This window comes from Dama dama, chromosome 14 (genome assembly GCF_033118175.1).
Source record: "Dama dama isolate Ldn47 chromosome 14, ASM3311817v1, whole genome shotgun sequence".
In the NCBI taxonomy this organism is placed as follows: domain Eukaryota; kingdom Metazoa; phylum Chordata; class Mammalia; order Artiodactyla; family Cervidae; genus Dama; species Dama dama.
Window position 1 is genome coordinate 48,182,205 of NC_083694.1, and position 22,812 is coordinate 48,205,016.

The following is a 22,812-nucleotide window of genomic DNA, read 5'->3' on the forward strand; positions in this document are numbered from 1 at the left end:
TGGCGACGCTCCCCGGTGGTGACAGGCGGGGCGGGGCGGTGGCGCAGCGGCCTCGTTCCGGGGCGGGCGGGCGCCGATCGCGGCGCGGGCGGGCGGGCGGGCGGGCAGGCAGGCCGGGGATGCCGCTCGGGCCGCCGTGGTCCTCGTGCCAGTGAGCGCCGCGCGCCGCCGCAGCCATGACGGTGGAGTTCGAGGAGTGCATCAAGGACTCGCCGCGCTTCAGGTGCGCCCCCAGGGCGCGGCGCGGCCCTTTGTGATCCGCGGGTTCGCAGCCCCTCGGGGCACCCGGGACCGCCGGGGGATGGGGCGAGGGTGGGGGAGCCGGTGCCGCCTTTGTACCCGGCGCCGGGGCTGGAGGCCAGAGCAGGAGGACTCGCCTTGGACAAAGCCCGCAGCAACCCTGGCCCTAGAGCCCGGAACAAAAGATGCCGCTTGTGCTGGTCGCCGCGCGCGAAGGGTGCGCGCGTGGGGCGGGGCGGCCTCCGGCACGGCCACCTCTCCGTGGGAGTGTCCGCCCGCTTTGTGTCTAGACCTTCTGCGGGCCACCTGCACAGGGCTGAGACCTTGCCGGGCCCTGCAGCCCGACTCTGGCTAGGGTCGTCTGGGTGCGTCGGGTGTCTGCCCCTGGAATCTGTCTTGGTTCCTGTGCCCAGAGTAGTCAAGGGGGCGGGCAGCTGGAGCCACAGTTAGGGCTTGGGGCAGCTGCTTGGCAGAGGTGACCTAGATGCCTGGCAGGGTGGGGGCTACCTAAGCAGACTGGATTCGAGAGACTGGTGGAGGTTCTGGGCTGTGCTCGGCCATGGGTTTGTGCTTTTAGTCCTTCCTGGGAGTGCAGGCGGGCTTATCCGTGTGGACATGTTCATGGTGTGCACGAATCTTCTTTAACGGGGCATCTCCTGTGTGTCAGGTGCTCATGCTTGTGCTTGGGTACACTCATGTGAATTCTGCCCCTCTGCACCCTCCCTTGAGGTGCCAGACCTTGGACATGAATGTGTGGGTGAGCTGCGCCCCTGGACTGCTGCTAGATAGAGTGGGTGTTTATCGTGCAAGGATGAGTTAAGGCACTAGGCACATGTTAGTTTGTTCCCGTGTACCCCAGCACAGGGTGCATGTTTATGCAGCAAATCCATGAGTACACGCTTTGTGTGTGTTGTGCTTCTGCGTGCATACATGTTTGATGGCACATGTGCCTGTCAGGCCTTGGCACACTTGCGCTGGGTCGTATGCATGTGTATGTGTGTGTGCTAGGTCTTTGGGGTGTGTTAGCAAGAGGGCCTGTGTGCAGTGCCTGGTGGGCCTCAGCATCGGTGCTGTCACCTCTGAGTCCCTGGAGCCAGCCCCTTGCCCAGCCGCTTCACAGAGAGTCAGCAATGAAGGCCAGAAAAGACTGGATGAGGGGTAGAGGCTGGACCAGAGAGTGGCCCCCGGCCCTGGGCAGAGGGCTAATGATAATCTCTGTGCTCTCTGATCTTATGTTCCTGACAGTTGAGGGGGGGGATGTGAGCAACTCAGGTACCTATGATCCTGGGCTGGGGGCACCCACAGTGGGCAGCTCCAGGCCCTCCCTCCCACACCAGCCTGTTTGCCAGGGGGCACCCACAGTGGGGCAGTGGATGCAGCTGATGCCTGGGCTTTGCCAGGTTTTCTTTCAAAGTACATAGCTAAGACCCCAGGGTGGGGGCCAGGGAGATGCCCCTGACCTTGGGCCACAGAAGCTGCATTGTGTGGGTTTTGGGGTTGGGCTGAGATTTAACCAGGTTTTGAGGCCTTTTTGAGGTTCCCTTGTCCATGTGCCCTCAGATGCTGCTGAGGATGTAACCTGGACTTCCTGGAGGCCAGCTGGGGGGCCAGGGTTAGGGTAGAGCTGGGTGGGAGAATGTGGTCAGGATATAGGGCCAAATGACCTCAGCCCCAGGGGAAGAGGGACCCTGTCTGTATGCTCGTGGCCTGGGCAGAGCCCCACAGCCCTGGGTGCCTATGGCTGGAGGGCTCCAGGCTCTCTCAGACTCACCGGGGCACCACCCACCCCTTGTTCATGGTGCCCCCTCCCCTGGGTGGGGCTTCAGGTGCTGAGTCATGGCTCTGGTGGGGAAACCAGCCTCACCCTCCTACTCCAAGCTGCTGAGGAAATCCTGGAGGGATGGCAGGAGAGGAGACCTTGTTCCATGGAGGTGGGGGGAGAGAGACGAGGGGCATGGGGCCCCCATGAGCACATTGGTGCTCTCTACTGAGTGCCCACCTCGCCCCCATGAGCACATTGTCACCATCTGGTACAGTGCCCCCAAGCTCTCTAGGGACCAACTGCCCCCTCCCCGCCCCCCTGGCTCGGGGGTGATGGCCCTCCACACATCTGCCCAGGGCAGTTGGGGTGACTGGGGCTCCAGAGGCCATGTCTCTGCTCCGCTCTGTAGTATCCTCTCCTGACGGGTTGTCTTTCTGTGCCCTGGGCCCCTGGGTCGGGGGGAGGGGAGAGGCTACACTGATGGTCAGGATCCTGTAGTCTCAGGCTGGGCATCCTGCTGGGCGTGGGCCAACACTGGTCCAAGCAGACGTCCCCTCTGACCCCTTCCCGCTCTGGAATTCAGAGACCCCTCAGCCCTGGGGCAGGGATAAGGGCTGCTCAGAGCGGAGGAGGACAGGGGATCTTCCAAAGGCCCTGACGAGGCAGCCTGGCACCCCCCTCCCCCACAGCTCCTAATTGAGGGAGTACCGAGCTGCCCCCCACATGAGGGACTAAGTCCCTCTCCCCCAAGCCTGGGAAACCCTGGAATATGGCCCTCTTCTACCAGCCACGGGGCAGCAAGGGGCCTCTAGACCTGGACAGCCTCCTCTACCCTGGCCCTGGCCCTAGAGGCTGCCTCTAGCCCCTGGTCTGAGCTCCATTCCGCGTTATCCCTTGTCCCCAGGAAGCCAGATGGGCCCAGCTCACCAGCTGAGTGGGTTGGGGGGAGCCCTGGGATCCTGGCCCTCTTTCCCTGTTTCCTGTTCCCAGAGCATTGGAGGGGGGGGGGAGTCACGTGCCTGATCCATCTGCCTCTCGCCTCGCCTTCCGGGATTCTCTGTCCACTGGCTTCTCTGGTGATGTCATCGTTAACTCTTCCCTCCCCAAGGCAGCCCCATTGTCAGGCCGCCCCAGTGGGAGTGGGCTCCTCCAAGGTCTGACCCACTGCTCCCTCCAGGCAGACAGGGCCAACTTGGTATTTGAGGTTGGGGGAGTAGTCGGGAGGTAGGGGCATGCCTCTGCTGGGTGTCTCACTGTGCTAGGGAGCAGCCCCAGGTTTGCAGGCTCTACTGACGCAGGTCTGCCCCAGGGTCTGCCAGCCCCAGGCCAGAGTGGGCTACAGCTGAAGCTAAGGGTTGGGGGGTCCAGATGGGGTCTGGGGTCAACTCTGAGCCTTGGAGAGGTGTATGGGCTGGGCCTGGGGGCGGTGACCAGCGAGGCCCTGCATGTCCCCCTCCACAGGGCCCTGGCCCCTCCCTCTGTGCTAGGGACCACCCCCTCCCCTGTCCACAGACCCCATTTGGGGACATCACAGCCGACTAGGCCTCTCTCTGCCTGGGATGGTGGTGGGCCCTGGAGGCTCTGCAGCCCTGGAGTCATGGTCCCAGTCCTGCCCCTCTCCTCCCTCTTCCATGCCCCCACCCCAGTCTCCATGTCTTAGTCTGTCCAAGGGGGGCGTGGAGGAAGGTGGGCCTGCGGGAGCCAGTGGCTATCGACAGAGCAGCCCCTTCCCACTGCAGACCCTTTGGGGAGGTGCCTGGGGAGATGAAGACCAGCTAAGTCGGTGGGGGAGGCTCGCTGCAGGCGGGTCTCCAGCCACCCTCTACCCGTCGCAGGGCAACTATCGATGAGGTGGAAACGGACGTGGTTGAGATCGAGGCCAAACTGGACAAGGTGAGGGAAGGTCCTGGGGGAACAGAGGGCTCGGTCCAGCTCACTTGCGGCCACCAATACAAGCACAAGTGTGTGTTTATGCGTAGCACATGGGCCTGGCTGTCACTGGCTTTCATACCTGTCCTGGTGCACATGCTGCACACACACCTGTGTCTGTGTGGTTTCCTCTCGCCACGCCAAGGAGGGGAGTCTTGGGGGAGGCAGGGGCAGCTGCTGGGAGGCTGTGCCTCTGAGTAGCTGGGTTAGGGGCCCGGGGCACAGGCAGGAGGGGAGGCGGGGTGGCATCCCTGAGCCCCTTCTGGCTGGTCCTGCTGTTCCTTGGCCAGGACTGCATGCCCACCCCGGCCCTGGGGTCCCTGCCCCTGGCTTCCCTCTCTTGCTCCCACCTCCCACACTGGAGCCAAGGCCTGGGCAGTGCCAAGCTGTTGCCCCAGCACCAGGTGTGCTCAGAAGGACAGGTGGTGGGCAGTGGCCTTCCTTTTCCACCTAGGGCTGCCCAGCTGTGTCCTGGGCACTGATGGGCCCTGAGCTAAATTCCAGCTGCCCTGGCAGGGTCCCAGCTTGTGTGGTCTGGCCTTGGTGGCGGTGAGGGCTGGGGCCACAGGTGGCGTGAGTGTCCCCCATCTGTCCTGTCCTGTCTGCAGCTGGTGAAGTTATGTAGCAGCATGATCGAGGCAGGAAAGGCCTACGTCACCACCAACAGACTCTTCGTGAGTGGCGTCCGCGACCTGTCCCAGCAGTGCCAGGGCGACACTGTTATATCGGTGAGGGGGCAGCTGACCTCTGACCTCTAGGCAGGGGCAGGCACAGGCAGGCAGCCCCTCGAGGGTGCCCCTGCCCTGGGAGCAGGTGGGCGTTTGTGCTGGGCCACAGGGGCTACTCTGTGGCTAGTGGGTGGGAGGTGCTGACACTGGGGGCACGGCAGTCCCATTTAAGCAAGGGTCTCCCCCACCCACCCCCAGGAATGTCTGCAGAGGTTTGGAGACAGCCTGCAGGAGATGGTCACCTACCACATGGTGAGCCCTGATGGGGGTAGTGGGGGGGCACTGCTTATCATCACTGTCATCCCTTCCCAGGCAGCCACCCCTTGGGCTTCCTGCAGGCCCCGCCCAGCCTGGAAGGCTCTGGGCTGGCTCTGGGAGAGCTGAGCTGGCAGGGGCGGGCTGTGGGGGAGGCCACGTTTCTGCTCCTGCAGTCTAGGGGCGGGGGGCGCCCACATTGCTGAAACTCTACTGTGTGCCAGGTGAGGGCCGGATAGCCAGCAGGGAGGTGCCTGGAACCTGCCTGTCTGGGGCTGAGGGTGGTGGGGGCTTGGCATAGTCGCCTTAGAGGGTTATCCAGGGCCATCAGACAGGGGTCATTGGCCAGGCTGACCCCATGGCTTCCCGGGATGGATCTGTCTGACCTTGAGCCTCTCAGGGGTCCCCTGCATGGACACACAGAACAGAATGAGGCCCATGTGGGTGGTCAGACCGTGGCCTGGAAACCAGAGCCTCAGACTAAACAAGGGGCCCCTCCCCCACAGGGGAAGTTCAGAAATAAACCAGTGCTGGACAGCTCGTCCGGCCTCAGCAGTCTGTCTGTGTGTCTGTCTGCTTCTGGTTAGGGCCCAGCCCTCTCCCCATGTTGAGGGAATCTGATTCTGGGTCCAGTCAGTGCTGTGGGGGAGGCCCCTCCAGCCCCCAACAACCACTTCACCCTGCCCCCAGGCCAGATCACTCAGGAGCTTAGGCTGTAGCTGGACCCTTCCAACTGCAGGGCTGGTCATCCTCAAGGTGGCTTCTCCCCAGGCCGGGGCACTGGCTGTCACTAGGGGCCCTGGGTGTGCCTGCCCTGACTGGGCCATGGGAGGGGGACAGCTTGGGCCTCGAATCTGACTGAGAGCCAAGTGGGGGAGATGGGCAGGTGGTCACAGCTGTTGCCTCTGGGCGCCAACCCAGGCCTAGGGGCTGCACCTGGTCCCTTGGACCCTGCGAGGCCGGCTCTGTGAGGGTGACCAGCTGGGGCCTAAGTGGGGCTGGACAGGGCATTCTCTGGTTCTTACCTGAGGGGATAGGGGCCTGGCCTCTGGGGTCATGTGGGGGCAGGTCTCTGATACCTCCACCTTTCTATGGTCCCAGATTCTGTTTGACCAGGCCCAGAGGTCTGTGCGGCAGCAGCTCCACAACTTCGTCAAAGAGTGAGTGGCCCCAAAGGAGGCCTGGCTTCTCTCCCCCATGCTGGGGTGTTTGAGCTGAGAGAGTCTGGGGCCCTGACACAAGGCCTGCAGGCTCTGGGTGGGGGGCTCATTGTAGGCCAAGACTGGGCTGAGGAAATAGTGCTGGAGGGCAGGGACCACAGAGGGCAGCGAGGGGGCCCTCAGGCAGGGGTGAAGGCGGGACCATGGAAGGGTCAAGGTCGGGGTCACAGAGCAGGAGGTGGGGACTTGGTGGGGGTCTCAGCTCAGTGCTCTGTGATAGTTGGGGATCCCCCAAGTGGAGCATCTGGAGTCCAGAGTAAGGCTAGGGGTCACCCCAAGCTGGACCAATCCTGTGGGTGAGGTGGTGAAGAGAAAGGGGGCCCTGGATTGGGAAAGGGACCTGAGAAGGAGGCAGCAGGGAGTGCTGGCTGTGGGGGGTGGGAGGCCAGAACAGGGAGGTGGGGAAGGAGGTTGTGGAGCACAGAGGGGCTGGGAGCAGAAAGAGGGCCTTTTTTGAAGGGGGGGGGGAACCCAGTGCACCCCTCCTCAGGCTCCCTGACCTGACACCTGCCGGCCTCCAGGGATGTGCGGAAGTTCAAGGAGACCAAGAAGCAGTTTGACAAGGTTCGGGAGGACATGGAGCTGTCACTGGTGAGGAATGCCCAGGCCCCGAGGCACCGGCCCCACGAGGTGGAGGAGGCTACGGGTGCCCTGATCCTTGCCCGAAAGTGTTTCCGCCACCTGGCACTGGACTATGTGCTCCAGGTGAGTCGCTGGGCCTTGGGTGTCGCTGCAGACACGGACCTGGTGTCTGGAGGGGCTCCTCTGATCTGAGAAAACTTCAGATGCTTGGGGAGGGATCTGGAGTGGGGAATGCCCCGGGCAAAGACCCAGAGGTGGGGACATGCTTGGGACAAGCCAGGGCTGGAGGCTGCAGGAGGGCTTGGAGCAGGGGGTAGAGTTCATGGCTTTGTCCATGGAGAAACCATGAGAGGAGATATGGGTACCAGGGTAGGGAGCATCAGATGAGCTGGTGGTCTCAGGGAGCCACAAGCACCCTGAGTGGACATGAGCAAGGTCCAGGCCATGGCGTAGCTCAGCCCTGATAGCTTCACCTGTTCACTCCTTCCTTGGCAGATCAATGTCCTCCAGGCTAAGAAGAAGTTTGAGATTCTGGATTCTGTGAGTGCTGGGGTTGGGTGCACCCGGTGGGGGCCCTGGCAACTGTGGCTGGTAGCCTGGCCTCACCTGTGTCCCTACCCCCCCAGATGCTGTCCTTCATGCATGCCCAGTACAGCTTCTTCCAGCAGGGCTACAGCCTGCTGCACCAATTGGACCCCTACATGAAGAAGCTTGCGGCCGAGGTGAGCCTGCGGGGAGGGGAAGCCAGGGCCAGCGTGTCAGGGGAAGGGGTCCACTTCCCTCTCTGTACCCCTCCCCACAGCTGGACCAGTTGGTGATCGACTCGGCAGTGGAGAAGCGGGAGATGGAGCGCAAACATGCTGCCATCCAACAACGGGTGAGGCCCTACGGGGAGGCTGTGGAGGGGCCCTTCAGCCCTCTCCAAGTGTGGACCTGGGAGCCCGCCACAAAGACACACTCCCCGTCCCTCCCCAGGCCTGCCCATGCTCAGGTTGATTCTGATCCTCCTTGGAAGAGCAGACAGAGGTGGGAGTCCTCATCCCTCAGGGTCTCAGCACAGTGAGAGGTCACTTAGAGGCCAGGACCAGCCCCCTCAGCCCACAGGGGCTAGGGCTGGGGCTGGGTGGAGGGTCCTACTGGGGCCTCTCTGCTCCTGGCCAGACGGCTGTCATGGCGCTGCCCTGGGCGGAGATGACTGCTGGTGGGAGCTGCTAGTTCCCAGGAGGAGGCTGCAGGGCTTCACTCACTGGCTGTCTCTCTCCCTCCTCCCGCTCCTCCCGCTCCCGCCCTCAGACACTGCTGCAGGTGAGTGGGCGCCCACCCGGGGATGGGGTGGGGGTACAGGTGGGTGGGGCCTCTGTCCGCCCCGCCCCGTTTCAGCACCAAGGACACCTCCAAGGCCCCAGCGCTCCGACCCTGAGCACCTCCCGGGGCGCGCCCAGCACCAGCGGAGGCTGCTGAGCTGGGACCGAGTCCCCTTCGGCAGCAGCTGCAGCTGTCCCTTCCCGCCCCCACTCAGCCAGGGGAGCAGGTGGCTGGGCCTCCTCTCCCACTGCTGGACACACAGGACAACGCTCAGTGTCTCCCCGGCCCGTGTGAATGGAGCTCTGTCAGGCTGGCTGGAGCAGCCCAGCTGGCAACATGAATGGGGGACTGAGGACAGGGGAGGCGGCTTCCTTCCTGATCCTACCCAGAGCTTGCTGTTTGTGCTGGGCGGGGGGAGCTGGGGGTTGGAGCCGGAGCGCTTCAGCCCCCCAGCTGTGGTGGGAGGCATCTGCCCCCATGGGGTTTGGGTCAGGAAGTGGCTGTGAAGACCCACCCTCTCAACCTGGGCTGTGGGGAGGCTGGGAGGGCAGCCGTGTCCACACAGCAGTGGGTGGGTGCTCATGGAGGGCTGGGCTCCAACTGCTCCCAGGACTTCTCCTACGATGAGCCCAAGGTGGAGTTTGACGTGGATGCACCCAGTGGGGTAGTGATGGAAGGCTACCTCTTCAAGAGGGCCAGCAATGCCTTCAAGACGTGGAACAGGTAAGGGAGGCCCTTTCTCAGGGGATTACAGGGCAGACAGATGGGGGGGGGAGGGTGCCCAGCCCGGCCTGACGCCTCCGGGCCCATTCCCCACCCAGGCGCTGGTTCTCCATCCAGAACAGCCAGCTGGTCTACCAGAAGAAGCTCAAGGTGCGCTGGGCCCAGGGCAGCGACTCCTGGGCCTCCTCACCTGGCCTGGGGGTGGGTGGTTGGGGGGGTTGGTATCATGGGGCTGAGGACAAGGATGGGCACCAAAGCCTGAGTGGCTAAGGACAGAGACCACTTGAACCCCAGGCAATCTGTGTCCTGGGTAGAGCAGTGAACGGGTGGTCAGGGTGGGGCAGAGCTGGGTGCTGAGTGCGAGGACCACGGTGGTCATGCCTGCAGGATGTGCTGACCGTGGTAGTGGACGACCTCCGGCTCTGCTCTGTGAAGCCCTGTGAGGACGTCGAGCGGAGGTTCTGCTTTGAGGTCGTGTCGCCCACCAAGTAAGGAGGTCCCGCCCAGGGTGTGATGTGGCAGGAGCCTCTGCTTGCCCAGCCTGACAGGCCCCTTCCTGCAGGAGCTGCATGTTGCAGGCTGACTCAGAGAAACTACGGCAGGCCTGGGTTCAGGCGGTGCAAGCCAGCATTGCCTCTGCCTATCGGGAGAGCCCTGACAGCTGCTACAGTGAGGTGGGCCCTCCCTGCACATGCGTGTACAGCTCCCGCAGGCCACACACCAGCACACATGTGCATTCTGTGTATGCACACATGAGTGTGTGTGCATACATGGGGGTGCAGGCTCGTGCCTCAGGGACCCTGGCCTGTGTTGGCCCCTGTATCTGGGGAGAAAGATGGGGCCTCCACTGGGGAGACTGGGGCTGGAGCTCCCATAGGGCTGAGTGACCCCTCACCCGGTCCCCAGAGGCTGGACCGCACAGCGTCCCCGTCCACAAGCAGCATTGACTCTGCCACGGACTCTCGGGAACGCAGCGTCAAGGGTGAGAGCGTGCTGCAGCGGGTGCAGAACGTGGCCGGCAACAGCCAGTGTGGTGACTGCGGCCAACCTGACCCGCGCTGGGCCAGCATCAACCTGGGTGTGCTGCTCTGCATCGAGTGCTCAGGCATCCACAGGTGGGCCTCCTGGGCGGCCCGGGCGGGGGGGGAGGGGGTGTGGAGCCGCGCCCTAACTCCTCCTCTCTCATCATCCAGGAGCCTGGGCGTCCACTGCTCCAAGGTGCGGTCCCTGACCCTGGACTCGTGGGAACCGGAGCTGCTGAAGGTGTGTGGGGGCCATTGCAGGCTGCCAGGAGACTGGTGGGGAGACGGAGACAGGAGCCAGGTCTGCCCACTTGAGGGGAGGTCTGTGGGCTGGGCTGATGCTGGCCCCACCATCTCCTGCCAGCTGATGTGTGAGCTTGGAAACAGCACCGTGAACCGGATCTACGAGGCCCAGTGTGAGGGGCCGGGCAGCAAGAAGCCCACAGCCAGCAGCCCCAGGTGAGGTGTGGGGTAGCCTAGGCAGGGCCTGGGGAGCCCTGGCCCACAAGTGCAGCCTCATGTCTGGTCCTGGTCCAGACAGGACAAGGAGGCCTGGATCAAGGACAAATATGTGGAAAAGAAGTTTGTGCGGAGGCCACCCTCGGCACCAGCCCGGGAGGCCCCACAGCGCTGGAGGGTGCAGAAGTGCCAGCGCCACCACAGCTCCCCCCGAGCCCCTGCCCCCCGCCGCAGCAAAGTCCGGATGGAGCCCGTTCTGCCCTCTGTGGCTGCCCTGTGCTCAGGTGGGAGGGGGCCGGCAGGTGCGCCCCAGCTCACAGGCCTGGGCAGGGGGTGAGCCTCCAGACTATGAACCCCAGGGAGGCCAGGGGTGGGGGGAGGAAGAAGCAGAGCCCCGAGCTCTGCCCACCTCCCAGCCTGGCCCGGTTACTGCCCTGCTACAGGCTCCGTGGAGCCCAGGTTCCGCAGGGACTCGCTCTTCTGCCCGGACGAGCTGGACTCCCTTTTCTCCTACTTCGATGCAGGGGCTGCTGCGGCCGGCCCACGCAGTAAGTCCCCTGCTGCCCACCCCCCAGCTCAGCCAGGGCAGCAGAGCAGGGGCCAGGCGCGCTCACTCAGAGGGTGGACAAGTACGGGACAGCTGTGGCCACTCACCCAGGGACCGGAGGGATGGGCATTCCTTGCAGGAGGGACTGGTATAGGGATGGGGAGAGTCTGGGGGCCAAGCAGGGCTAAGGCTGGGACAGTATCTCCAGGGGCTGGGGGTAATTCAGCTACTGACTTGGAGGCTGGAGCCATGACCCTCAGGGAGACCCATGTGCGGTGTGCACACAGGAGTGTGTGTGGGGCCTGACTGTGCACATGGGTACACACATGTGAGTGTGTACATGTGTGTATATGCATGGGTGTGTGTACATGCATGTGTCTTCGTGGACAGCTGTGTGCCAGACCAGCTCCTGAAAGACAATTGTGTGCATCTGGAGTGGGGGTGGGGGGCACATGCTGCAGGTTGGGGCCCTCCCCGCCCCCTCCCGGGGCCTGCCTGTGAAGTGTCTATCAGCACCCACTGGCCTGGGGCGTCTGGGCTGCCTTTCTGGGCAGTGTGGACAGAGGGCATAGACGGGGGCCAAGAATTGGCAGGGCTGCTGGGGTGAGTGGGTGCCCTCGGGCAGCAGAGGGCGCTGCCTCGCTGCTCCGGGCTCTTTGTGAGGGCTGCTCTTGGGTGCCGCTCACTGCTGCCTGGAGCCGTGTCTGGATGGAGACCTCCCAGCTTGCATTATGGCGGCGCTTCGGCCCATCCGTCCTGCTAGGGCCGACCTGAGCGAGGAGGGGATCACATCCATGGCTGTGCTCCTAGGGGGCGCTTAATCCTTGACTCCATTGAGCTGTCACTTGATTTTCTCTCCTTTCCTCCCATCCTGGGCAGGGCTCTCCTCTGCCCCCAGAGTGGGGACTGGTCCTGCTCCAGGGAGCATCCCCGGGAGGGTGGGCGGCCCTCCAGCCTTCCCCCAGACGCTTTCAGGATCCCCTCTGGCTGTGGACTTTGCAGGTCTGAGCAGCGACAGCGGCTTAGGGGGCAGCTCCGACGGCAGCTCAGATGTCTTGGCCTTCGGCGTGGGCTCTGTGGTGGACCGCGTCGCTGAGGAAGGTGAGTGCATGGCTCCCCATCCCCGGCCCTGCGCCTCCCCCGCTCCGGGCCGGCTTACCGGCCCTTATCGCCCGGTCCTCATAGAGGGTGCAGAGTCGGAGGAGTCCAGCGGCGAGGCGGACGGAGAGGGGGAGGCCTGGGGCCTGGCAGACGTGCGTGAGCTGCACCCGGGGCTGCTGGCGCACCGCGCGGCGCGCACCCGCGACCTTCCCGCCCTGGCGGCGGCGCTGGCACACGGGGCGGAGGTCAACTGGGCTGACGCGGAGGACGAGGGAAAGACACCGCTGGTGCAGGCCGTGCTGGGGGTAAGTAGGCGCCCGGCTGCGCCCGGACCCAGGTGCAGCGTCTTCACAGCGGCTCTGCCTTGGTGCGCACGCTTGAAGAGGCGTCGGGGCGTGGTGGGAGGTAGGGGACCTGCAAGGAACCGTTCCCGCGGCTTGGCTCCGTCTGAACCATACCGCCTTCCCACGCCGGCTTCCCCAGGGCTCCCTGATCATCTGTGAATTCCTCCTGCAAAACGGAGCGGACGTGAACCAAAGAGACAGCCACGGCCGGGCTCCGCTCCACCACGCCACGCTCCTTGGCCGTACTGGGTGAGTCGTAGGCTGGTCATCCCCTCACTTCCCCCCGCCCCATGGGCCGGGGTCGCCCGCCCACCAGTACCTACCCAAGGCCTGACCTGACTTGCCCCCTCCGCTCTCAGCCAGGTCTGCCTGTTCTTGAAGAGGGGGGCGGACCAGCACGCCTTGGACCACGCTCAGCAGGACCCATTGAGCATTGCGGTGCAGGAAGCAAACGCCGACATCGTCACGCTGTGAGCGGGAGAGCGGTGTGGGTGGGGGACCCTGTGGGCGGGGCGGAGCACTTCATAAGGCCCGCCCTCCTCAGGTCTGGGACTCAATGGGCTGGGGGCGGGCTAGGCTCTTCATAAGGCCCGCCCTCCTCCAGGCTCCGTCTGGCGCGCATGGCCGAGGAGATGCGTGAGGCTGAGGCGCCTTCTGGCCAGCCGGGTCCTCTGGCCGGCAGCAGCCCCACTGAGCTCCAGTACCGCAGGTGCATCCAGGAGTTTATCAGCCTTCACCTGGACGAGAGCTAGGGCAGCGGGGTGGGCGGGACCCCCCCACCACAGGCCCGTTTCCGGAGAGCACTGGTGTTCTGGAGCTCCTGGAGCCCTTGCTGCCGGCTCTGCCCTCCTCCTCCAGCGGCCCCCACCCCGGGCCAGAGCAGGACCAGCACTGAGTCTTCTGAAGCTCCAGTCTTCCCCAGGAGGTGTTGCATCACTCCCCGCCTCCAGGGACCCTGTATCTTCAGGTGACCCCTCCCTGGGGGGCCTGGGTTGCTCGTGTCACAAACCACTCTCCAGGCCCCATGTCACCTTGTGCTCCTCTCTGCTCCCCCAGGCCCGTGTCACCTCCTGCCACTCTATCCCTGGGCCCATGCCACTTGGTGCCCCACTCTGCCCTCAGGGCCTGTGTCACCTCGTGCCCCCACTTTACTGCCCAAGGACACTGACCTGCTAGTTGGGTCCCTCCCATGCCCCCAGCCCCTCCGCTGGGCCCTGGGGCTGGTGGCTGGCCACCGGCACCTTGTGAGGGCAGAAGGGACCGCCCATCCAGGGAATCAACCCGTGTACCTCACTTAGCGACCCCAGCATCCAGGCTGGGCTTCTTGGGTGCTTGGGGGCTCTGGCCTGGGGCCTCAGCCCTGACTGGGCACGGACGTCCTGAGGCCGTGTGGCTGGCCATGCAGCCCCACCTGTTCCTGCCTTTTCCCAGAGCGGGTGGCAGGTGCGTCGCTCTTCCCACCCCTGCATCTGATGTCCTTTGTCACGGACTGAGGGGTTTTCTACAATGACCTCGTTCTCACTTTGTCTCGCATCTTTTCTCTGGACTCAAGGACCACCTTGACCTCCAACTCTGCCCGCTGCTGGGGGCACTCTGCAGCTCAGCCCTGCCCCCTCACCAGCCTTGCCCCTGGCTCAGCCCATGGGGCTTCAGCTCACCCCCAGGGCCCTCTGATGCCTTCTGCATTCCCCTTCCTGGAGCCCTGGGGCAGTGGCTGGGCCTCTCCCCAACTCGAACCCTCGGCCAGTCCAAGGCCAGTTGGCTGGTCACTATGCAAAGGCTGCCCAGGGAGGTCCCATGGGCAGCAAGGTGGGCCCCCAACTCCCTCGCCTGCTGGCTGTGACCCCCAGAGAGCAGAATTAACTCCTTCCTCTCTTCCTGCTTGAGCTCTGCCCCCACCTCCCGCCCCACTGCCTGCGCCAGGGCCTTTGCTAGGGCCTCAGCTGGCGGGATCCGCCTCCACTCCAGATCACAGTTAATAAACAGCCGCTTGCACCCGCTGCCTCGTCTCACCCGTCTCACTCTGCTCTGTCTCAGCTGGGGTGGAGGGGGTCACCTGCCTTCCCCAAGGAGTGGCCCTGCGTGGGACAGCACCAGTGGTGCCCTCAAAAGGTGCAGTAAGCTGGAACCTGGGAGCCTGCCTGATGGAAACCTGGGCTCCATTGATTAAAATCAGTTCTTGATACTCCACTCTCTGGCTGCCCCGCCCTTTCCTAGGATGGACACCAACTGGCGAGGATGGTCTGGACCTAGCCTTGTCCCCTAGGCAAACTCTGCCCCGAGTCCCCTGCCCCACAACCCCCACAGCATCTGTAACTGAGGATGTGGCAGTACGATCTGGTTGGAGGTTTTCAGCTCACTCGGGACGGGGAGGGCAGCAGAAAACACCCTAGCCACCAGGTGAAATCATTTTATTGCAAAGTGGCCCCAGGTCACTGAGTACCTGGGCCTGGCCCTGCCCTTCCTCCCGTTGGCCCTGAGCTGAGTGGCGCTCTGCCTGATGCCTGCATACACCTACATGTAGGTGCAGACAGACCTGCTGACACAGAAACACGTGGACATATGACACTGGCACCAAACAGACACACGCCCATGTGGAGCGCCCCCCACACATGGGCACACAGTCCTCCACTTGGGCAGATGCTCCATCAGGACCAGAACACGGGAATCCAGAGTGATGGGGATGCTCCCTTGTTCCCTGCCTGCCCTGGGCCTCCTTGAGACCTGTGAGGCCACCGCTGGGCAGGGCAGGGTGGCTTGGCTAACAAGAAATCCTTCTCTGCTCTGTACCTGGCGGCGAGCCACCCCCCAGCTCTGATGCTGCTGCTTCCTGGGCCCTGGGTTTGGCTTGGTTGGCCCAGGAAGCCCCATGGGGCTGGACTGGCCTGCCCTGGGCAGTCAGGAGAGCCCACTGCTGCCGCTGCTCCCAGGATCAGGCCAGGTTCAGACTGGTTCAGGTGTCAGGGGTCTCTGGGGCCCACTCTTGGCTGAACTCCTCAGCCAAGACTCCTGCTAAAGTCCCGGCAGCATCGTGGGAGGCGAAGGCAGCCAGGTCCCGGGGCATTCGATGTTGTGCCTGCAGCCACTGGTCCACTGGTTGGCCTCTGGCTTAGAGGGGGCACCCTCGTGGCCGCCCTGGGCTGGCCCTGAGACCCACGGAGCCAGCGGCAGCACAGCAGCAGGGTGAGAGCCATGGCGTCCAGCAGCAGCTCTAGCACCTCCACGACCGAGAGGACGGAGGAGCCAAGCCACAGGCTCCAGAGGCTGCCCATGGCTGAGAGCAGCTGTGACACCTGTGGGTGTTGGCAGTGGTGAGCAGAGGCCCGGGCGCTGGCCCCGGCCCCCTCCTGGCCCCGGCCCAGGAGGCAGCTCACCGAGTAGACCGGTGTCTCGTTCACCATGCGGTAGTTGAGCTCCTGATAGAAAATGTTCACCTTGGCCAGGCTGATCCTGGGGCAGGGCACAGGTGAGAGGGGCTGAGCCCTAGACCTGCTGGTGGGGCCTTCTGTGCAGGCCCTGGAGGGCGAGGAGGGCAGGGGCAGCGGCCAGGACTTGATGGAAGCAGAAGGTGGCCATGGGTTCCGTCGGCTTGTCTCACCCAGCACAGCCAGGACCCAGTCCTGCATACACAAAACTTGCTGTGGCCGTAGCTTCTCCTGGCCCTCGGGCACTGCAAGGTGGTGTGAGGGCAGGACTGCAGCGACAGAGGCCAGTCCTGGGAGGGCTCTCTGCCCATGATCTCCCTACTTGTCCATCCCTCACCCCTGCTTTGGGGACTCACGGCTGATGTGGAGGAAGGCCATCTGGAGGTCCCAGCAGAGAGCTTGTACGACGACTCCCTGGGAGAGACAGCCCCATCACACCCCTGTGTGCTGGCCCCGGGCAGACCAAACGGAGCCCAGCATGCCCCCTCACCTGCAAGGCTGCGGGCATCGGGTGGTGCAGGGAAGCTGATGGGTCTTCAGTTTCTGGTAGAGGTGGTGGAAGCAGTGACCTGGGGAGACAATCACGGGTGAACCTATGAGAAGCGACCCAGGGGCGGTGGGGAGGTCTGCTGTTGGCCTAACAGGCTGGTAGGGGCGGGGCGGGGAGCTCACCCCAGGCTGGGTGCCGCATGTAGCTGCAGTACTCGGCCCCCGCCGGCAGAGGGTAGAAGAAGTAGCCGCAGGAGCAGGTCTGCACCATCAGCTGCTGAAAGCAGGAGACCAGGCAGGCCTAGGGGGACAGTGGGGGCTGAAGCTGAGGGTCTGGGGCAGCCGCCTTTCTCCCCGGCCCGCCTGCCTCCCCTCCTTCCCACTGGCCTGTTCCCTCACCCACCACCAGCGTCCCTTAGGGTCTCCTTTCCTTAGCCTCCCCCACCCACTCCCCAGCCCCCTCCCTGGGTCCCTGCCCCGCCTTCCTGCCCCTCATGCCCAGACTCACCTGCCTGGTATAGGAGGTGTTGTACAGTAGCTGCACGTCCACGCTGCCTGTGCTGTCCATGCACTGCCCATAGGGGCTCCCGAGCCGGTGCACCTCATCCTGGGGGAAGGGGGGCTACTCAGTCCTGCTGCCTGAGCTGGAGGTCCTGCGCCCCACCCGGGGTTTGAAACAGAGGCCGAGAGTCTGGAGGCAGGGGCGACCCACCTCACGGATGTCGATGGTGGTCTCCGTCCCTGGCCGGATGCTGAAGCCCTGATGCTCCAGGAAGGGCGTGTGGTCTTGTGGATGGATCATGACCTTGATGCCGGCCTTCGTGGACAGCAGAGGGAGGTGGTCCTGCTGCTCAGCCCTGAGGACCAGGCTGATCCCTGGGGGAGGCCAGGGGTGAGGCCAGGTCGGCCCGGACACCCCGCCCGCACCTAGTCCCGGCTGGCACTCACTGTGGGTGACGCCCGGCCGGTGTGTGGCCCAGACACTGTTGAAGGTGTAGCAGCTGCCGTAGGTGGGGTGGTGGGATGTCTGGAAGTGCCTGGAACCAGGGGCCATGTTCAGACAAGCACACGCTCTCCACCCATCACCCTGCTGTGTGTGGCCTGGGATTGTGGGGAGGGGAGCACAGCTGCCTTGTCTCTGGAGGGAGCCGCGGGGCCGGCAGACCACTGCGTGGGGTGGGGGGAGCGAACACCGGTCTGTACTCACTGGGCATGGCAGTCCCGGTCGTCGTAGCGGCAGGAGAAGACAAAGTGGCTGCCGTGGCTGTCCTCATGGGCAGTGGGCAGCAGGGCCAGGATGTTTATGTAGTGGAAGCGGTACCACTCCTGGGCGGCTACCATGCCGGAGGAGTAGGCTTGCTGAACACAGTCGCCTCCAGTGCTGTTACACTGTGGGGCATGGGGTCAGTGTGGGCGCGACTGGCCTGCCCGAGTCCCATGCAGACCCCCCGGGCTGGACACTCACCAGTTTGAAGCCCACTCTGTTCTGGCCATCCAAGGGTCTCAGCCTCTGCAGGCGGATCCTACGGTCCAGCTGGAAGGCGGGCTCTGGACCTGGGACCTCGGCCCCCAGGGCGTCCCTGCTGTCACTAAAGTTGAACTGATATAGGGAGTAGATGTTCTCCCGGGCAAAGTCATCCAAAACCCGCAGATGGTGGCGGGCTAAGTGTGGCCTGGGGGCAGGGTGGGCGGGAGGCAGAGTCAGAGCCAGGCCCCCTTAGCACACTGGAGAGCCAAGCACTTTGGAGAGAGCCAAGCTTGCCCCCAGGCACTGACCCTGCAATCACGGACAGGACAGGAGCCCCCCAACCCCTGCCATCCTCAGAAGCCTAGAAGGCGGTTCTGAATACGGAGCCGGGGCTTTAGAGGGAAGTCAGACCCCCCAGCCTGGCCTGCCTCCCACCCCTGGGATCCCATCCTCCTCTGGCTCATTCATAGCCCTTCCCTGTCTTTGCTCTGCTGACTCTCCACTGCAGTGTTACCCTGCTCCCCTCTCCTGGGCACCTGCTCTTCTGGAAAGCCCCTGGCTCTCCTCCCCTCCCCCTCCGGGGCTTCCTAACTCTTGAAGGTCCCTCCAGCCTGGCACTGGTCACAGTAACACTCAGCTTATTCTTCTTGTCCTTTAGCCCTGCCCCTGGGGCACAGAGCAGGAAGAGGTGGGTTGTCCTGCTGTGACCGCACCAGGGGAGGGGCCCCCAGGCTGGACCAGCCCTCACCGGTGTGGGTTCATGTCGCACAGAGTGACTGATGGGAAGAGCTTGCGCTCCGAGTGCACGGACACTGTCATGATGACCGGGTAACGCCAGTACTGCTCGAAGAGGAGCGCGAACTGCCAGTAGAGTACGCCCAGGGCTCCTGCCAGCAGTAGCCCCCAGGAGGCCGTCTTGAGGCGGTTCTGGCTGGAGCAGACAAGGCGGATGGTGCCGTGGATAGTGGAGTTGGTGCAGAAGAAGGTGACCAGCTCCCTGAAGGAGGTGTGCAGCTCTACCAGCCTCTCTCCACGTTCTTCCTTGGGCAGTGTCGGTGGGGGTGCCTGGGAACACGTCCAGGTTCCTGGCCCCCCGCCCACTGTTTGGCCCGTGCCTTCAGCCTGCATCTGAGAAGTGAGACTCAGCGATGCTCCAGCCTGCCACTTGGCCTGACCCCACTCAGGTCTCCCCACCCGGGCCATCAGCCTTCCTTTCTCCCTCCCTGGGAACTCCCGGAATTGTCACATCCCTCAGCCACCAGTGGCCTAGCCTGGCTTGCTGACGCTTGATAAAAACCCCATCGGAAGCTGGTCCATAACGAGGGACCAACTCTGTTGCCCCCACTCCCATGGTGACAAGCGGGGCACCAGGCAGCCTCCACAGGCATGTCTTATCATGGCCAGAGCCGAGCCTGGGTGGTGGGGCAGGGTCAGCAGGGGACGTAGACGCCAGGCTGCACCAGGTCTTGTCTGCAGGTGGCTCGAGGCTGGAGGCTTGGGTGGGTCTCTGCTGCCATCTGCCAAGTGGGGCAGGGGCCTCTGGTGAGGGGCAACCAGGTGACCTGCTCTGAGTGGGCCTGGGGCCCAGCATTGGGGGTTGACTGAACCCTGGGCCCCAACAGCCTCCAACAACCCTCAGTGGCCAGCATGGCCATGCTGGATTGGGGCCGATGGAGCCACACAGGTCTGGCCACATCGGGGCCAAGGGTCAGGTCTGTAGCCTGTTGGGCACTGTGGGCCTGGGTGGGGGTGTTGTCCACAGAGCTGAGTCCAGGGATGCTCTGTCTGTGGGCCTCAGGCTTCCAGAAAAGTAGGCAGCAGTCTGGCCAGACATGGTCGGGACCTGAGGGCCCCAGGGAAGTTGACCTGAGGCCTGCTTGGCCCTACTCCCACCCAGAGGCTCCAGCATCCCGGGGACCTTGGTCCCTCAGTGCACAGGACCGTGGGACCCAGACCAGGTCAGGCTGGCTGGCCCGGGACACACACTGAGTCACTGCCCGGGCTTCCTACGGACTTTCCAGAGTGTCCCCATCTTGGTCTGAATCATTAGGCCTCTCGCACTTGGGGTGTAGCCTCCTGGGTTCTGGCCCCTCTAGGCAACCAGGCCTGGGCTGATACCTGAGGAGGGGGCTGAGCCAAAGAAGGGCCTGGTGCGTCTCAGCCAGCACATGCTGGCCTGGACACCCAGCGCCCACCAGCTGCCTGGGGCCCAGGTAGGAGATGAGGGTGGTCAGCCCAGGCCTCAGGTTTGTGGAGGCAGCCAGGCCAGGAGAATGTGCCAGCATGGGTGCTGATTGGCCCCCTATGGCACAGAGCGCTGCCTACACAGGTGTCCCGTGACCACATGGAGCCCTCACAGGGCAGCAGGACCTTCAGTTTCGTGATACAGGCAAGGGATAAGGGCCTCCAAAAGGTTCTTTCTGACCCCAGTAACCATGTTTCCAGACTGGCCACCTCCCACCCCGGCTGGGGCTGCCAGGCAGGAGGAGGGTGGCTTCCTGAGATGGGGGGCAGGGTCCCTGACACCTCGGCCACAGCAGGAGTGGGGGTGTGCCACCCCTTCATGCAGTACACACACGTACACAGCTGTTCACAGACACACACACACTCCTCTCACACAGCAGGCCCTCTCTCAGTAGGGGTGCATGACAAAGGCGTGGATGGGAGCCTCTGCCCTCACCCCTCCGGTGCCTGTGCTCCAGATAACATGGGGGACACAACCCCTCCACCTCAAGCCGGGGAGACCCTGGTGACGGCCCGCCCTGACTGCCCTGGTACCTCGAGGCTGCACCCTCCCTGTGCATGGGCATCCATCCTCTGGTGCTGGCGGCTGCAACAGCGGTGACTATGGCAGTGCTGGTGGCAGTTCTAGCAGGTGACAAAGCGGGCTGTGGCCCAAGGCTGGCCAAGCAGCCTCCTGTTTATAACAGGTTGGGCGTGGGGCGAGGTGGAGGGGCGGAGCCTGGCAGGGACAGCCACATCTGCTCTGGTCCCGGAAGGGGAAGCCTTTGGGGCAGGGATGAGGGTCCTTCACCTCAGTAAGGCTCTCTTGCTCGCGTTTCTGGAAGTGAGGTCTGGGGGCCTGGCCCTGGCAGTGGGTGAGGGGCTCCAGGTTTCTGGAGGGTGAGGAGGGACCCCACACTGGTAGACCCTGGGGTGCCTGGCCCCCTCCCCATCCACTCTCCTCCCGCCTGGCCTTGGAGAATGCTTGCTCACCTCCACTTGCCCAGCTCTAACCACAGGTGTTTGTGGCCAGGGGTCCATGGGCAGGGGCCTCCACTCCCAGAACACAGGTGTCCCCTGGTGCTGGATGCCCAGCCCCTGGGACAGGCACCTACTGTGGGAGTGAGTTGGGGCCTGGGTGGGCAGGTGGTGCCCATGGCTCAGCCTCCTGGGAGGCCCAGAGACTCTGCGCCAACCACACATCACACTCAGGGTCCAAGTCCACCAACGCATGGCTGAAATCCTCAGCCCTAGAGTGCTTGCCTAGGGCCAAACAGTGTGTGAAAGGCTGGAGAGCCCCCAGGAGGACCCACGGGGAACTCAACAGGGCTCCATGAGGCCAGGGCCTCGCCATCCCAAATGACCAGACCCTCCGCTTGGCCCTCTGCCCCTCCCACACAGGCTCTGGGTTCCTGACGGGCCACCCCAAATGGGTGCTGAAGTGAGGGAGGAAGCCCCCACCCTCGCTAGGCCCTTCTGGTGGGGGCTTGGCTCTGAGGAGGAGTGAGGTCATCATCCTCCTGCCTTTGGAAGGGGCAGATGGCAGTTGGGGACCTCTGGAGAGGGAAGTCACGCACAGGGAAGAGCTGGCCCTGGACTCATCTAGGTGTGAGTGCGAATCACAGCTTCCTCAGTCATCGGCTGTGTGACGTTGAACAAATTACTCAACCTCTCTGAGCCCGTTTCCTCAAGCACAAAGTGGGGCTGAGTTTCCTCTTGAGACTCGAGACTCAAAGGTGAGACCAACCGATGTCACGGGGCCAGCGTCAGAGCCCCATCTTCCTGCTTCTGAGAAGGCCCTAGAACCCACCTTTGGGAGGTCAGAGACACAGAGACTGTGTCCAGTGGCAGCGAGGCCAGCAGCGCCCTCCTCCCTTCCCTGCCTGACCCCTCTCCTGCCTCCCCAGGCTCCTCCAGTGCCTTGAGGAGCAGAAGGAGCTGGCTGGGACCAGACAGGGCATCTCCAACTCCTCACACAACAGGGGCTCATGTGGCTGCTCCTTGACAGCTGTGTGTTGAGAGAATTAGGGAAATTATTTAGGGCCCTATGTCCCCCACCCTCTCTCCAGAGGGACGGCTGGCCCCAGCCTGCTGAGCATGGCCCCATTGAGCCCTCAAGCAGTGGCCTTCCCTGAAGCTGGACCTAGGGACACCAATGTGCCTCCTTCCAGACTGTGAGCACCCAGCACTTCATGGGACCCCTGGGCTCCACTTTCACACCCGTGGGTGTCTCCACCCTCAGAGACAGCTAAGAGTTGGCCCTGGGATTCTGGTGCAGCAGCCATGAAGTCTGAGCCAATGGGCTCTGCATGTATCCCAGATTCTGGGGGCTGGGGGCGTCCTCCCCGGCCTGGGGGTCTGGACCATCTGGAGTCCCTGCCCACTGACAGGTAGGAGGCCTCCTCAGTGCTATTGCAGCACCTCCCTGTCCCCCAGGTGCTGACTGCAGTGTCAAGCAGGGGTTCCAGCCACCACGGAGGGGGCTCCTTGAGGTACTGGCCACTGGAGATGGGCCGAGTGTGTGATGTTGCCCATGTGGGGCTCAGGGTCTGGTCTTGTGTCTCTCTCACACCTGCGCTTTAAACACCCAGCGCCTCAGGGCAGCCTCCCTTACATAACTCTCCTCAAGCTAAAAACAGCTGGGCCCGCCCTGCGTGGGGATGGCAGAGCCCAGAGGAGGCAGGGGAGAGAAGGAAGCCTGAGATGTTTTCTAAGTGTGGCAGCAGGAGGTGGGGACTGGGACCGCCAGCCTCCCCATGAGGAAGGTAGGCCAGAGCCAGCGAAGCTCACTTGCAGCTGGGGGAGGTAGCAGGCTGCTTCCCCCAGGCTCGCTGGCCTAGTGCTGGCCTGAGGGGCAATGGGCACTTGTTTCTGCCCCTGGGCCTGGGCCAGCCCTGCAGTGACTGCTCATATCTTGTCTGAGGTGCCCTGGGTAGGCCAGATTTGGTGGCGATCATGGCCCCCTGCCTGCCCTCTGCCAGTGGCCATGG

General features: G+C 63.8%; 2 protein-coding genes across 3 annotated transcripts; one reads left to right on the top strand and one right to left on the bottom strand.

Annotated features, from left to right (window-relative positions):
* Nucleotides 1–89: 89 nt before the first annotated feature.
* ACAP3 (ArfGAP with coiled-coil, ankyrin repeat and PH domains 3) lies at nt 90–14,229 on the top strand. 2 transcript variants are annotated; one of them, XM_061160631.1, is made up of 23 exons: nt 90–223; nt 3,838–3,895; nt 4,540–4,659; nt 4,858–4,911; nt 6,016–6,074; nt 6,656–6,839; nt 7,212–7,256; nt 7,343–7,438; nt 7,519–7,593; nt 8,632–8,744; nt 8,843–8,894; nt 9,132–9,232; nt 9,307–9,418; nt 9,651–9,859; nt 9,938–10,007; nt 10,131–10,225; nt 10,304–10,509; nt 10,669–10,773; nt 11,775–11,873; nt 11,958–12,178; nt 12,357–12,466; nt 12,577–12,687; nt 12,822–14,229. In XM_061160631.1, the coding sequence occupies exons 1-23, from the start codon at nt 177–179 to the stop codon at nt 12,967–12,969; spliced, it is 2,490 nt and encodes an 829-aa protein (XP_061016614.1). In that variant the 5' UTR covers nt 90–176; the 3' UTR covers nt 12,970–14,229. The 2 variants fall into 2 exon arrangements, with proteins under 2 accessions (XP_061016614.1, XP_061016615.1); XM_061160632.1 differs by having other exon boundaries at nt 101–223; nt 3,742–3,895.
* Nucleotides 14,230–14,666: 437 nt separating this feature from the next.
* Nucleotides 14,667–18,727, bottom strand: SCNN1D (sodium channel epithelial 1 subunit delta). Its single transcript, XM_061159786.1, has 11 exons — nt 18,348–18,727; nt 17,597–17,804; nt 17,339–17,520; nt 17,080–17,168; nt 16,844–17,007; nt 16,640–16,738; nt 16,315–16,432; nt 16,133–16,211; nt 15,999–16,056; nt 15,592–15,837; nt 14,667–15,510 (listed from the first exon to the last, which is right to left on the bottom strand). Exons 1-11 carry the CDS (start codon nt 18,725–18,727, stop codon nt 15,214–15,216), a joined length of 1,920 nt encoding a protein of 639 aa, XP_061015769.1. The 3' UTR covers nt 14,667–15,213.
* Nucleotides 18,728–22,812: the final 4,085 nt, after the last annotated feature.

Excerpts from the sequence above, each read along its gene's own strand:
- SCNN1D (XM_061159786.1), bottom strand. The coding sequence starts at position 18,727 with ATGCAGGCTGAAGGCACGGGCCAAACAGTGGGCGGGGGGCCAGGAACC. Across the intron at positions 17,521-17,596 it reads ACAGAGTGGGCTTCAAACTG|TGTAACAGCACTGGAGGCGA; the intron begins GTGAGTGTCCAG and ends CATGCCCCACAG. Across the intron at positions 16,212-16,314 it reads CATGCGGCACCCAGCCTGGG|GTCACTGCTTCCACCACCTC; the intron begins GTGAGCTCCCCG and ends TTGTCTCCCCAG.
- ACAP3 (XM_061160631.1), top strand. The coding sequence starts at position 177 with ATGACGGTGGAGTTCGAGGAGTGCATCAAGGACTCGCCGCGCTTCAG. Across the intron at positions 4,912-6,015 it reads AGATGGTCACCTACCACATG|ATTCTGTTTGACCAGGCCCA; the intron begins GTGAGCCCTGAT and ends CTATGGTCCCAG. Across the intron at positions 12,467-12,576 it reads ACGCTCCTTGGCCGTACTGG|CCAGGTCTGCCTGTTCTTGA; the intron begins GTGAGTCGTAGG and ends CTCCGCTCTCAG.